The sequence below is a fragment of the Castor canadensis genome, chromosome 7 (genome assembly GCF_047511655.1).
Source record: "Castor canadensis chromosome 7, mCasCan1.hap1v2, whole genome shotgun sequence".
NCBI classification, from domain to species: Eukaryota; Metazoa; Chordata; class Mammalia; order Rodentia; family Castoridae; genus Castor; species Castor canadensis.
Window position 1 is genome coordinate 27,241,590 of NC_133392.1, and position 14,993 is coordinate 27,256,582.

Sequence of the window (14,993 nt, forward strand, 5' to 3'; positions counted from 1 at the left end):
GCGCGGCCGCGTGCTCGTGGAGGCGGGAGCGCGTGTGGCATGTAACAGGTCATGTGGCAGACTCCTAGGGACACGCGTGGGGTCTGGAGCGGGACACGCGTGTGCAGCTGGGCCCTACGTGTGGTTCAGGATGCAGTGGGCGAGAGGAACCTGGACAGGAATGGGCTGGGGCATGTGAGGATCTGGGGAACAGAACCAGGGGTTCCTTATGTGCTCCCCCTTGTCTGGGCGGGTACTAGATTGGCGGGAGAACCCAGCCGGGACCTAGAGAAGAGGGGGTTGGCAAGCCCTGGGACTCAGGGCTCTGAAAGAGGAGGGAGGTGGGGGATTAGCGTTGCCTGAGCGTGGCGGGCGGCGGGGGGGGGGGGTTGTTGGAGGAGGGACTGAGAGGCGGGCGGGCCTGGAGCAAGCTGGAGCCGCGCTGCCTTCACAGCTGAGCAGGGCCCAGCCACTTTGCCTCTCCTCCGTTGCAGCTCCGGAAGAGCAGCGGTGAGTACTGAGGTGATTCTGCACAGGTAATGAGCAGGGCCCCTGTTAAACTGCAAGAAGCTGCCTGGCAGGGTTACTGCTCCTCATCTCTGGCTCCACCCCGCATTGCCACCAGAGGCCTCATTACCCTCCAGGGCTGGAGGAGATCTGTTGTACCCCTGCGGAGAGGAGGAGAGGAGAGGGCTGTGGTGCAGTCTTAATTAACCCACTCTCCCAGACCTGGTGGTGGGTTGGGGGGAGGGGAGGGTGTATGTCCCTGCTTGAGTGTGTGTAAATGTGCATCTGTATTTGTATGTGATTGTGACCAGTAGCCTCTGTGTCTGATACACCTGTCTCTGTGTGCATTGGAAGATGAGAGTCTGCGTATATATTTGGGTACCTCTTTGTATGTTACTGCTTGGGTGATGGGGTGTGTGTGTGTGTGTGTGTGTGTGTGTGTGTGTAAAGCAAGCATGTGCCTTTGCATTACACACATATTTGTTATGACTGTGAGAGTGTATGAGGGTGTGTCTTTGAGCAGTATGTGTGTGTATCTGTGTCTGTGTGTACTGGAGGGTGTTACCTATGAATGTGTTCAACTGTGTACTGATATAGTTGTCCTTATAAATGTGTATGAGTGCATGTGTGTCTGTGTTTGTGTGTGTGCATCTGTACCTGTGTGGAGAAAGAATGTCTCTTTCCCATTCAGCATCTGTGTATTGGTGTGTATTGGGGGTAGAGGCCTCTGTTCAGGCATCTCTCCTCACCTCTACCCAGTGCCTCTCAGCCCTTCATTGTCCCTATATAACCCCTGTTCTTCCTCCCTCTCCTTCCAAGAGGCCTGAGTTTCCCCTCCCTGAGCAAGAGGGCCCCATAAAGGGACTATAGAGGATCCAGGGCTGTATGATAATGATGGTTGGCTAACACTCTTGATTCAGAGGGTGGGGTACCAGCCTCTCCCACACCAGAAGTAGCTCCAAATTGCCACAGGGACTCAGCTCACTGAACTTCTGAACTAGCTCCCTCTCTCCTCCTAGGACGATGCTCAGGATCCCCAGATAGAAGGAGAGGAGCCAGGGGTCCACTAGGGTGGACAATCCCTTTCTCCTCAGGCCTCCATGGAAGCAGCCCCCATGGGTAGGATCAGTGATGGCATATTCCCAGCCAGGGCCAGGTCCTTAGAGCTCAGGGGCTCCATCCAGCTTTCCCCTCCATCTCTGCTGTTCTGCCCATCCAACTCTCTGGCACTTTACCCCCTGCTCCCCTTCCTCTCTTTCAGGCCTGTCTGAAGAGCATGCAGCCCTCTCACTCCCCACCTGGCCTCGCCATCCCTGCCCCCCCAGCCTGACCCCCCAGCCCCAGCATGGCCCAGGGTGCCATGCGCTTCTGCTCGGAAGGTGACTGTGCCATCTCCCCACCACGATGTCCTCGCCGCTGGCTCCCAGAAGGCCCAGTGCCCCAAAGTCCCCCAGCCAGCATGTATGGCAGCACAGGCTCTCTGCTTCGACGAGTGGCAGGTCCAGGTTCTCGAGGCCGGGAACTGGGACGTGTGACCGCACCCTGTACACCTCTGCGTGGCCCCCCTTCACCCCGTGTTACTCCCTCACCATGGGCACCCTCTTCACCCACTGAGCAGCCCCCACCAGGGGCCCGGAGCTCTGTGGTCATCTTCCGCTTTGTGGAGAAGGCCAGTGTGAGGCCACTGAATGGGCTACCTGCTCCTGGAGGTTTGAGTCGGAGCTGGGACCTGGGTGGGGTTTCTCCTCCCAGGCCTACCCCAGGCTTTGGGCCCAGCTCCAACCGGAAGTTGCGGCTAGAGGCATCCACATCAGACCCACTCCCAGCTGGAGGAGGCTCTGCCCTTTCTGGTAGCCGGGAACCCTTACGAGGGCCACCAGTCCCACCCCAGGTGGGGGCAGATGGCCTTTACTCCTCTCTACCCAATGGGCTGGGGGGTCCCCCTGAGCACCTGGCCACACTATTCCGAGGACCTGCTGACACTGGATTCCTGAACCAGGTATGCAGCCTGAGTTGGGTTCCTTGGAGCCCTGTGCCCTAATGAAGGGACAAGGCTTAGCTCCCCGTCAGACTTAGGCTTCTCTCCTGTCCACTCCGAAACCTTTGATGTCCTAAATCTCTTTCTTACCCTTCATGTTTGTCCCTGTGTCTCTGCACCTCCATCTCTGCTCTTGTGTGTTTTTATTTCTGTTTCTTTCCCATATTCTTATGTCCTTGTGTATCTGGCTTTATTTCGGGTGCCTGTGCCTCTCTCTCCCTCCTTGGCTCAGGGGGACACCTGGTCCTCCCCACGGGAAGTCTCCTCTCATGCCCAGAGAATTGCTCGAGCCAAATGGGAATTCTTCTATGGCTCCTTGGACCCCCCCAGCTCAGGTAAGACTTGGGGGACTGAGGCCAGGGGAAGAGGGCAGGGCTTTCCCCACAGCAACTGAGGAATGGTAGGGAGGCTTCCTTCTAAATTTCCCCTATCCTTTCCTGGCTCCTAAGTCAGCCAAAGACCCTCCAGCCCTCAATCTTCCCATCTGTGTCATGCTGGGGACTGGATAGGGACTGAGCTGGACACCTGGAGGAAGTTGGTTGGTGGAGGGAGGGCATGGCAGGATATTAGGGGTCACTCCTTGTAGTAGAAGAGAAGCTGGTCTTTTTCAGGCTTCTCAAAACTGACAAAAAGTTGGGTTTGAAATGAGTTCCGTTGGCATCAGGATCAAGTGAAGGTTGTGGCAGGAAGAATGGTGGCTAGACAGTGAGAGAACTTCCTGCCAATATGAGTTCTGAGCAGGATCAGGACAGGGGGCCAACATGGATAACTTCCTGACCTGGATGCCTATGCATATACTACAGGTGCTAAGCCCCCAGAGCAGGCCCCCCCATCTCCACGTGGGGTAGGCTCTGGGCAGGGCTCTGGGGTGGCTGTGTGGCGAGCAGCCAAGTACTCTGAGACCGACCTGGACACAGTGCCCCTGAGGTGCTACCGCGAGACTGACATCGATGAGGTGCTGGCTGAGCGGGAGGAGGCTGACTCGGCCATCGAGAGTCAGCCTAGCTCTGAGGGCCCTCCTGGCACTGCCCGCCCACCTGCCCCACGTCCTGGCCCATGCTCTGGCCCACATTCCAGCCTGGTCAGTGGCAATGAGGATGAGGCAGGAGGGGAAGAGGATGTGGATGACGAGGTGTTTGAGGCCTCAGAGGGGGCCCGGTAAGTGGAGGGCTGGGAGAGGAAAGTGGCTTCTCCTTCCCACTGACCCAGCAGCAGAACTGGGGTCAAAGAAACTGGGATAGAGATGAGGGCAGGGTCAGGGGGTCAGGACTTCACTGGTTATGGTGACAGGGCAGTGTGGAGAGTAGAAGGTTCCAGACAGAGGCTTGAAGTCTGGCAGAGCACTGGGAATATGAGGCATTAACAAGATCCCAGGAAGGTCAGGGCCAAATAGACAGAGTCAGGGCTGTAGAAGAACAGGAGTCAGAGTGAGAGGCCAGAGTACAGAATCCAGCCCAGGGACACAGGAGCATCAGTCAGATCCTGGGTCCTGGCAGGAGTGGGGAGTGTGGGGGCTTTCCTTTCTGTCTCACACCCCACTGCAGCTTGGAGCCTCATCTTCTCCTAAGATGTTGCCAGAAATAGAAATGGGATGGCAGGAGGGAAGAGGATCAGGGGAAAGGAGGAGAAAGGGAGATTAGCAGTGAGAGAGGGAGGGGGATTGGGTGCTGGTGACGGTAAGACTGGGATGCTACAGAGACACTGAATTTCTTGGGCCCTGCATCCAGTGGCTCCTTTTCTTAGGATTTGGCCTTATAAAAAGGGGGTGGTGACCCCCTTCCCAGAGTCAGCAAGAAGAGTTCAATGAAATTCTGCCCAAGACTTGACCCTGATCAGACATTCTCCCTGCCTCTTGCAGTCCAGGGAGCCAGATGCCTCTCTCCAGGCCTCTCAAGTCTCCTGTGCCCTTTCTGCCTGGGACCAGCCCCTCTGCTGATGGGCCTGACTCTTTCAGTTGTGTGTTTGAAGCCATCCTAGAGTCACATCGGGCCAAAGGCACCTCCTACACCAGCCTCGCTTCCCTGGAGGCCCTGGCCTCACCTGGCCCAACCCAAAGCCCTTTTTTCACCTTTGAGCTGCCTCCCCAACCTCCAGCCCCCAGGCCTGACCCACCTGCTGCTGCCCCACTTGTCCCTCTTGAACTGGATTCTGGTACCAGCTCTGCTGCTGATGGTCCTTGGACACAGAGAGGGGAGGAGGAGGAGGAGGCAGAGACCAGAGCCAACCTGGCCCTAGGGAGGGAGCCCTCTAGTCCTTGCCACTCAGAGGACAGCCTTGGGCTGGGGACAGCACCCTTTGGCAGGTGAGTAATTTCTTTGGCCCCTCAGCCCTAGCCCTAAGATCCCTAGGACTAGTTGATTAAGGGACAGATCCCCAGTATGAGGAAGTAGTTTATATTCCTGACCCGAGTGGGGTGGTTAGCAGATGTCTATTTTCCCATTTGGAGGACTATTTCCATTGGCCCCTTGCAGTTACCCCCTGGGCTCAGACCCAGTGATTGGAGAAACTATGATTCAGGATTGAAGAATCCCCAGAGAACATCCTCTTTCTCTCCTGAGGAGAGAAAGGTGGAGTTTCTCATCCCCACCCAGCCTGGAGGCTTTGCCAAAGCAGCAGCCAGGGCCCTTATCATCACTGCCCCCCCTCCAAATCAGGAGTCTCTCACACTGCTCCAGTTAAGTCCTTTCAGAGCCTAACCTTTCTGCTCCCCCCTCTGCCGGCTACCCTCTCAGTCATGGAAGCCATGGCAACAGGAGGGGGGTGGCCAGGGAGACAGGGTTGCCTAGCAACCAGGAGTTTCCGGCCTCTGTCTCTGGGGTGACAGGTGGCTTTGCGAGTAGAGCAGCTGGGGTGGGAAGAGAAGGGAGGAAGAGAAAGAGAATGAAGGGGTGCACCCTGACCCCCAAACACCTTAACCCCAGAGCCCATTTCTTTGTGGGCAGAAGGGAGTCACCAAGGAAAAGCTCCTCTCTCTTAAAGGTGGGAGGAGGAAAGACTTGAGAGGAGGGTGTCCCTACTGCCCTCAAATCTTTGCCTAACCCTTCACTCTCCCTTCATGAAGCCTGTCTATCTCACCTGTGCCCATATTCTCAGAGTCAGAGGACTATGTTCTGGAAAGGGCCAGTGTGAATATAGGGAAATCAATGTCTAATAGCAAATTTTGGCTCCTGGGAGCTTTAGGGAAGCAGCCAGACCTCCCACAGCAACAAGATGGATGTGAATTAGATTTGAGGCAGGACTTCCACAGAAAGATGGTAATAATGGAGAAGGCTGATGGAGAGAAATCTATCCAGTCTTCCCTGGACAAAGGGAAATGCCTTTTCTATGTCCCTCTCCCCTTCTTTGTCTTCTGGGTCTGGAGGCAGAGGAAGAGTCTGGAGGACTCCAGAGGGCTCTGCCTCAACTCCAAACCTGTGTTCTACCCTGGCAGTGAACCACCTCTGAGCCAGCTGGTGTCTGACTCAGACTCAGAGCTGGACAGCACAGAGCGGCTGGCCCTGGGAAGCACAGATACCTTGTCCAATGGGCAGAAAGCTGATCTGGAGGCTGCACAGCGTCTAGCCAAGAGGCTGTACCGACTGGACGGCTTCAGGAAGGCTGATGTGGCCCGGCACCTGGGCAAGAAGTAAAGCCACTGGACTGGGACTGAGGATGGGGGCAAGGGAAAGCATCCTGGGGACAGCACTTCCACATCCTCTCCATCTAATGCTCCCTAGGTCTCTAGGTAGCTCCCAGCTGGCCCCTTGACACTTTCCCTTGAGACCCCACCTGTCTTTCTACCCTCCCACAGCAATGACTTCAGCAAACTAGTGGCTGGCGAGTACCTCAAGTTCTTTGTCTTCACTGGCATGACTCTGGACCAGGCTCTCAGGTGGGTGTTGAGCCCTTTGAGGACAGTCTGCAGTCTCCAGGCTTGGTGTGCTGGGTTCCAGCTTCCTATAGCCCCTGTGCCTCCATTCAGTTGTCTTGATATCACCCTTCCATAGCTGGCTGGGCATGACCAAGGGCTGGGACTGCCTGGGTGGGAGTGACACTCTCCATCTTCCCCCTCCCCAGGGTGTTTCTGAAGGAACTGGCCTTAATGGGTGAGACCCAGGAACGGGAGCGCGTGCTGGCCCATTTCTCCCAGAGATATTTCCAGTGCAATCCTGAAGCTCTGTCCTCAGAAGGTGAGGAGGATGGGAGCAGGGATGTCCCTGTAGGCAGATGGGTTGGGCACTGCCTGTGTGCATGAAGCATGTGTATATGCAGGAGGAAATGAATGTACATTTGTAGGCATGTGAACATGCATGTGCACACAGTGCTGACGTGGCTGTATCTATGTGGAGCTACACCTGTAGCAGGGTCAAGGGTGTTGTGAAGAGGCAGGTGGCAGGTGTGTTTGGATGTAGTTGTTCACATAACATGTACAGGACAGTGCTTGGTTTCAATGGGACTTGTCCTGGTCTGTATATGTGTGTTTAGTGTGTACAGGCATGTGTGTTGAGAACAAGCAGGGAGTAGCTCTCTGTACCTCAGGGATTCAGGAAAGGGAAGACAGGGAGGTCCTTGCTGAGGATCTGCTGAAAGAGGAGTGATTGGGAGGGATCACTAAGGGAGTTCAGATCTCAAGAAGGTGTGGTTGTGGGCCAAAGGGCGGTCCTGAGAAGAAGGGGGTGATGACCTGGGTGGCTGGGGAGGATAGCTGTGGGAAGAGGCCCTAGGAGGTGGCTGGAACTGACATAACTTCTTCCCTAGACGGCGCCCACACGCTGACCTGCGCCCTCATGCTACTCAACACAGATCTCCATGGTCACGTGAGTATGTGTGTGTATGAGGCAGGTGGAAGCCCGAAAACAGGTCCCTGTCCCGAGTCTTCAAGGGAGTGTTTCTTAAGCTCACAAGCCTCTGTTTCTCTCTCAGAACATTGGGAAACGCATGACCTGCGGGGACTTCATCGGAAACCTGGAGGGCCTCAACGACGGCGGCGACTTCCCCAAGGAGCTGCTCAAGGTGGGGGGCGGGGTATGGTAGGAGTCTCTGGAGGGGGTAAGACTGAGGACCCCCCCCACATCCCCCGCGGTCCGTGGTGGAGTCAGAGGGATGGGACCGCTGGGACTCTTCAGTCTGGCTACTGCCGCAGGAGCCTGGACTCGCGTGACTCAGCCTGGGAACCGCCCCCTCGCCCAGCCCCCACACGCAGGCTCTCCTGGAACATGCGCACACGTGTGCAATCGCAGCCGCGAGCTCGGCGGGGGTGGGGAGCCGGCTCTGGAAAACACGTGAGCAGGCAGCCGTGCACTCTGCATATGCTTTCATCAGTTCCTCTTCTCCAGTATGCACTGAAGCCGGGAGGGGGGACACAGACACACGGCTCCCATCCCAGCCTGTACAGCCTCAAAGACCCTGGAGGGAACGGGAGGTAGAGTGGTTGGGTGGGAGAGGAGCAAAGGCTTTTCCAAGGTATCGCAGCAAGGGTGCAAAACCGGCTAGACACTATGCTTGTGGCTCCCTCGGGAGATGGCCTTGTGCCTAGGTGCCAGCACTTGAGCAATCAGAAACTCAAAACGACGTGTGGTGGGAGAAGGGAGAGTCCATATCTCATGGGTTCACTCCTGGGAGGCCTGGACTCGAGGAAATCCATAGGATGGGACAGAGGACTGTCTGGGCTACTACATACGTGTGATTGCACAGGACATGTCCTACGGTGTTTCTGATCTTGGGATGTGTTGAGCTTCCAAGTTTTGGGATGTATTTGAGTGGGGGCATCCATTGTGAGTTGAGGTGTCAATGAGTTGGGGTGTATGCTTCAGTTGTGTGTGTATGGTAGCATGTCTGTGAATGAAGTGGTCTGTATGATTTGGGATGTTTGTGTGTGTTGAGGTGTAAATTGTGTCTGATTTGTGAAACCTGCCTGAGTAGGGGGTATATGTTACTAAGTTCAAGATGGTAAATTTGGAGGTGTACATGTGAATTTGTCGTGTCTGTGAATTGGTGCTTCTACCTAGTTGGGTATGTGTCTGAACTGGGGTGTGTAACCGCGAGTTGGGACGCATACATGGGCGTTGGGGTATCTGCGGGTGGGTTGAACGAAGCCAGGGCTGTTCCACAGTTGTTTCCATGCCTGCCCCGCCAGCCTCAGTGGAAAAGGTGGAGGTCTACCTATCCACTCACTACCTCGCAATGCGGAGGAGCTCCAGACCCTCCCGGCAGCCCGCCTTCGCCGCGCCGGCTCCGCGCTCGCGACGCGCAGGCCAGCGTCTCCCCCTGCAGCCCCCACGCATGCGCCCCCGCTGGCCTCCCGGCCCCTCCTAGCGGCGGCGCCGAGGGCCCCCTGACGCTCGGGCGCCTCCATTTTGCGCGGTCCCCGCCCCCAGTTCTCGCCCTCCCTCCCCGTCGGCGCCCCCTCTTCCTAGCCAAGCTGTGGAGCCGACAGCGCCGCCGCCGCCGCCGCGCTCCGTGCGTCGGTGGAGCCGCCGGGCTCGGGCCGGGCGCTCGAGCCGGCTGTCGGGGGAGCCGTCCGCCGGCCGTCCGGGAGGTCCGGGGGCCGAGGGCGGGCGGGGGCATGGCCGGGGGCCGCGGCGCGCCGGCCGGGCCAGTATGATCGGCGTTAACAGCATCCACAGCAGCGCCGGGCGGCTGCGCTCGCGCTCGCTGTGCTCCGTGCGCTACGGGCGCACCCACCGCGGCGCGGAGACCCTGTGCTACGGATGGCCGCAGCGCTCCCGCAGTCTCAAGCCGGTGCTCTACACCGACCTGGTGGTCAGCCGCCTGCAGAGCCGCAAGAAGAAAAAGGCGGTGAGGGCGTGGGGGCCGCGGCCCACGCCAGGCTGGGGGCAACCGAGGGGGCGGCTTGAGGGAGGCGCCAAGGGTGGCCCGAGCCGAGGAGGGCTTTGTTGGGACGAATTGGGGAGGGGGAGGGGCAACTTTGACAGAGCTCCTGAGCAGCCAGAGGTGGGCATCATCACCCACTGAGTACACAGGAGTGAAGAGGGGTTTTTAGGTGGGAGCCGGATGTGGTGCTTGTTGATGGGGTTCACAGGACCTTCGAAGGCAGGAAGATGTGGCTGTTGGGCAAAGGAGGTCTTGTAGGGTAGGGGCCGAACTGGAAGGCTGGAGACCAGGGTTGCAGGTTGGATCTTGTTGGCTACTTCAGCGTCCTGGCCAGAGAGTTAGGGAGTTGAGGGTTCAGGGTCTGATGAGTACTGAGTTTGGGCCAGGTGTGGGGGAACATGCTGCGTGTTGATTATCCCGGAATGTGCGGTGCTTTGGGGGTGGAGGATGTGGGGGTCACCCACCTCCAGGCAGGGTGTGTGGGCATAAGACGCCTGGCTAGCCTTTTTGGCTGGGCATGGATGTGGGCAGTGAGGGTTAGAGCCTGTCGTGTGTTGGAGGAGTAAGGGAGGGGCCTTGTGTTCCAGCATGGGGAAGGCACCGACGTCACCACTTCACCAAGCTCACACGCAGGCAGCATCATACGCTACACAGCAAAACACGCACATGCTGGGGACACACCCACTCACAGACAGGATGGAGGAAGCGCCCCCACAGTTGGAATTGCTGCCATGGACCCATATTCCAGGCAACCCCCAGGAAGAGAGGGTCCTTTTCACCACTCCTGGAGGCCATTCCCTCCTCTGATTACCCCAAGCCCCTGAATGTTTCTGTAGAAGGGAAATGACTGGGTCAGGAGCTCAAGGTTTGGGGTAGGCAGGGATTAGAAGCTTCAACTATGGCTTGGGACTAGCTTTCACTCCCCAGCAACATGAAGTGTGCAAGTGCACAAGAGTGGTACAGACTGGATTGGAAGAAGGCTTCACCTTGTCCTGGGGTTGGGATCCATGAGTATGTTCTGTTAGCCAAGGAAAGAGCTGAGGGTGAGTTCCCCCATCATAGAGCCTCGGTTTCCCCATGTGCCACGTGTGGGTTTGTCCTGTGGAAACAGGCCACATGGCTGGGGGAAGGATGGTTTCTTGGGCTGCCTTTTCCCATTTCCTTCAGGGCTGTGCTTCTCTCATCAGGCTCTGAACAGGAGAGCCCCTTAATAACAAGGATAATAATAGCAGCTACCAGTTACTATGCATCAGCTGTGTGCCAGGGTTCCCCCGGCTAACCGCTTGCGGTGTTGCTATGTTTGTTCCTCTTCATGGCTATCTGCCCAAAGTCATGCAGCTATGGTGGCAGCAGTGGTGGAGCTGGGCCTGGGTCCTGGTACTCTGCATTCCAGAGACTGTGTTTGTGGTCATTATGCCCTGCTGCCCCCTCTGTCTCTTCTTCTAAATTGGGAGGGAGGGCTCTGAGCTCTGATGTTGGGGTACTGACTGTGCCTCCCCCCAGGATTGACCCACAACCCCATGATTTGTTCCTCCCCAGGCCTTGTACAGCTCCATCAAGAATGAAAAGTTGCAGTGGGCCATGTGAGTCCTGGGGCCGTGAGGTGGGGTTAGGGATGGGGTATGAGGAAGGGGCTGCCTGGGGAGGCCAAGAGAGCTGGGCTGGGCCCTGACAGTCGGGCTGTGGGTGCAAGTGAAGGTGGGTGAGAGGCTCTGAGAGGCATGAGGCTGCCTCACTTCCTTCTTTGGAGATGCCTGCCTGGACTTGGGGTCTGTCTTGTTTCTGGCTGGATTGTTATGACAAGCTGGGTTGGGGCAGGGAGGAGGAATGCTGAGACATAGGAGGAGGTTCCTGGCAGTCCAGGGGGAAAGCAGATGTTTCTAGAAATGTAGCCCTGACCAGTAACACAGGAGGCCCACTCAAGTCCTAAGGAGCCCAGATGTTACAGACAAGGAGCCATGTTGTTGTCCCTTCTTGGCAGCCCCCAGTAGAACCAGACCCAAAGGTCTTGGAAGAGTCCAGTCTGAGTGAGAAAGTCCGGTTTTGGCTTGGGGCTCTGAGGGTAGATCCCTCACCTGCACATCAGTGAGTCACTTGTATTTGATGCTATCTGCTCAGTTTGGCTAGGTGCTCTGAGTTGTGAGGAGAGACCTCAGGGGGGCAGAGCTCAGGATGAGGATGCAGGGGGAGATCAGGCGAGGATTGGGGGCTGACGCAAGCCTTGAAGGGAGGGGAAGCATTTGGGGAGAGAAAAGAGAAGGCTGATACTTGGAAGCAAAGGTGATGTGGAATAGGGAAAATGAGGAGGCAGATCTGGCTGGAATGGAGAATATGAGTGTTGGTTAAGATGTAATGAGTACATATGGAAGGCAATAGGGAGCTACTGCAGGTTCTTTAACAAAGGAATGGTAAGACAGAATCTCTCTTTTTTTATTTTTTTTTTTGGGTGGGACTGGAGTTTAAACTTAGGGCTTTGAATTTGCAAAGCAGGCACTCTACCACTTGAGCTACAACTCCAGTCCATTTTGCTCTGGTTATTTTGGAGATGGGGGTCTCGTCAACTATTTGCCTGGATTGGCCTGAACTGTGATCTTCCTGGTCTCAGCCTCCCATGTAGCTAGGATTATTGATGTGAGCCACCTGCACCTGGCTGGCTTAGAATCTGTTTTATCTGACAGAGCCTGCAGGTTAAAATGTTTGGGGGTGGGGGGTGGGCCTTAGGAAGCCATCTTTTCTTTTTGCCACCATTTAGGCAACAAAACTATGAGCAAAATCTGGTGTTAGGTGTGGTTAAAGACAGAACTGAGTCAGACGTGTCTGTCCTGCTGGAGAAGGGTGTGAGAGCTGGAGGCGGGTGGGAGAAATGGAGAGGATGGGGAAGGTTCCACCCTAGAGGAGGAAGGCCCAGTTGTGGACCTACTCCGAGATCTATAATCTGAGGGTGGAGATGTGCTGCCTTGAGGAGTCTTGCTCTGTGGTGGCAGAGCTTCAGGTTGAGGGGACCCCCCCCAGCAGCTCCCAAAACACTGGAGGGGCTTTCGGGGTGGGAGGGTGCAGAAACTAGGGCTGAGGGGGGTGTGGCTCCATGGCCAGCCCCCTCTGAGGCGATCACACCTGCAGAGACGAGGAGGAGCTGAGGCGCTCTCTGTCTGAGTTGGCCGACCCCAACCCCAAGGTCATCAAGAGGGTCAGCGGGGGCAGTGGCAGCGGCTCCAGCCCTTTCCTGGACCTGACTCCCGAGCCTGGGGCCGCCATCTACAAGCACGGGGCTCTGGTGCGAAAGGTGCACGCAGACCCTGACTGCAGGAAGAGTACGTGGCTGGGTGGGGGTCTGGGGGATGGATGGGAAGGGGCCTGCTCCAGGCCCCTGACATGCCTTCCTTCCCCTAGCTCCTCGGGGCAAGCGGGGCTGGAAGAGCTTCAACGGGATCCTCAAGGGCATGATTCTCTATCTGCAGAAGGTGCGGGCCAGGCTGAGGGGTGGGCACTGTGCTGGCTTGGGAGCAGGGAGTGGTGGCTGGGGCTGGGCCAGGCCAGGACTAGGGCAGGACAAGATGGGCACCCCTGCAGGAGGAGTACCAGCCTGGGAAGGCTCTTTCAGAGGCGGAGCTGAAGAACGCCATCAGCATCCACCATGCCCTGGCCACCCGTGCCAGTGACTACAGCAAGAGACCACATGTCTTCTACCTGCGCACTGCTGACTGGCGGGTCTTCCTTTTCCAGGCTCCGTGAGTGCCTTCCTCCAGCCCATCCCAGACCTTGCACCCCACCTCCCATCTTTATTCCTCCCCTCCTCCCTGGATTGCCTCCTTCCTTCTCAGGCCACACCTAGAACCTGGACAGGAACCTTGGGCCCGGGTCCCAAGGAAATGTACTGTCTCCCCAGGAGCCTGGAGCAGATGCAGTCTTGGATCACTCGTATAAATGTGGTGGCTGCCATGTTCTCTGCGCCCCCCTTTCCAGCTGCTGTTAGTTCCCAGAAGAAGTTCAGCCGCCCCCTGCTGCCCAGCGCTGCCACCCGCCTCTCCCAGGTAGCCCCAGCTCCCTGGGTCCACCTGGTGACAGTAGGATAGAGTGAGGTAGGCCCAGGCACTCCAGGCTGTGCTTATATTAGGTAGCTGTCCACTGTATCCATACTGGCCATGAGGAGCAAACAGAGGCTGAAATCCAGCCCCTACTCAACTGAGATGGGAACCCAAACATGGTGCTTTGCTTATCCAAGGGGGCATCATGTTAAAATTTGCACAAAGACGAGGTAAACTAATGATACTGAACAGGCTTCCCCTGGCTGCTAGGAGGAGCAGGTGCGGACCCACGAGGCCAAGCTAAAGGCCATGGCAAGCGAGTTGCGTGAGCACAGGGCCACTCAGCTGGGGAAGAAGGCCCGAGGCAAGGAGGCTGACGAACAGCGGCAGAAGGAGGCCTACCTGGAATTTGAGGTGAGCCTCCCTCCCTGGCACCTTGGTATCTCTCACAAGGCACTGGAGAGTGGGACCAAGGGCATGGCTCTTAAGAGGGCAACCAGCTGGGTGACCTTGGGCAGGTTGCTTCATGTCTCTGAGCCTTAGTTTTCTGGGGAACAAAGCTAACATTTTATACCCACCAGGGTCAGAGTGACATGCCAAGTATTCTGTGTTTCCAGCTTTGATAAAAAAGGTTCAGGAAAGATTAGCTGTTACCATAGGTAGTCCTGAGAGCCCAGAGAGAGCCACCAGCCTGCCAGGTATCATCTGGCAGAACCTGCCATCTCCTAGCCAGGCCATGGGGTGGGATGGGCCAGGGAAGGAGAGCAGGCTCTCATGGTTCCTGGCCCTCTGCCTCAGAAATCCCGCTATGGCACTTATGCAGCACTGCTCCGGTTCAAGCTGAAGGTGGCCAGCGAAGAGCTGGATGCCATAGAGGCAGCCCTGACCCAGGCTGGGAGCACGGAAGATGGACTCCCTCTGCCTCACTCCAGTCCTTCCCTGCAGCCCAACTCTGCCAGCCAGCCCCGAGCTCCACGTCATGGCTCAGAGCCTCATCCTGGGGCAGGCAGTGCCCGGCGGAAGCCCTAAGGGGGAAGTGGGAGCATGGGGGTGGTGTCTTCTGGGCACCTGCATGATGACATGGCCCTGCCTGAGCCCAGATGGTCTTGGGCCACCAATGAGGGCCTCCCAGTCCAGGGCCCGACCGCGCCGGACGCGGTGTCCGGGGCAGGGCAGGGCTGGGCATGGGTCTCAGGAGCCTAGGCTAAGGGCCTTTCCGAGACCCCCTTTGTGATAATGTTTTGCACTTTTCCTACAGGGTGGGTGGGGGAGGGAGGGGCCGGTGCCCTTGAACTTTTGATGCTTTTTTTTTTTTTCTTTTTTTTTTGTCGGGGAGGCCTGATGACATTTCTGCTTTCTGCTGAGACCACCCCCACCCTGACACCAGCAACCCCCTCCAGCCTGGGACCTGGCTCAGAGACCAGGAGTTGGGGCTGAGCTGGTTTCCCTCCTTCTCCCCAAGGGCTCACTTCTCTCTAGAGGTGGAGGAAGGGCATCCACGTTGAGGCTCCATCCATAGGCTGGGGCGGCACGGCCTGCTTTCCCTCCCACAGTGGGCCCTGCCCTTTGTACAACATCCACTCCCATTAAAACTGCTCTGAATTGCCGCCTGGGCCTCCTCCTGTACTCTC

The 14,993-nt window shown here is 57.1% G+C and overlaps 1 protein-coding gene across 4 annotated transcripts; it reads left to right on the top strand.

Annotated features, from left to right (window-relative positions):
- The first annotated feature begins 334 nt into the window (after positions 1–334).
- On the top strand, positions 335–14,969 carry Psd (pleckstrin and Sec7 domain containing). Of its 4 annotated transcripts, none has more exons than XM_020171206.2 (17): positions 337–489; positions 1,748–2,485; positions 2,757–2,859; positions 3,328–3,682; positions 4,383–4,826; positions 5,955–6,149; positions 6,315–6,395; positions 6,581–6,693; positions 7,262–7,320; positions 7,427–7,516; positions 10,877–10,920; positions 12,458–12,648; positions 12,728–12,798; positions 12,908–13,065; positions 13,224–13,368; positions 13,633–13,776; positions 14,161–14,969. In XM_020171206.2, exons 2-17 carry the CDS (start codon positions 1,832–1,834, stop codon positions 14,389–14,391), a joined length of 3,078 nt encoding a protein of 1,025 aa, XP_020026795.2. In that variant the 5' UTR covers positions 337–489; positions 1,748–1,831; the 3' UTR covers positions 14,392–14,969. The 4 variants fall into 4 exon arrangements, 2 of the variants coding, with proteins under 2 accessions (XP_020026795.2, XP_073934534.1); XM_074078433.1 differs by having other exon boundaries at positions 14,186–14,340; XR_012449645.1 differs by lacking the exons at positions 12,728–12,798; positions 13,633–13,776; positions 14,161–14,969 and having other exon boundaries at positions 335–489; positions 13,224–13,363.
- The last annotated feature ends 24 nt before the right edge of the window (positions 14,970–14,993 follow it).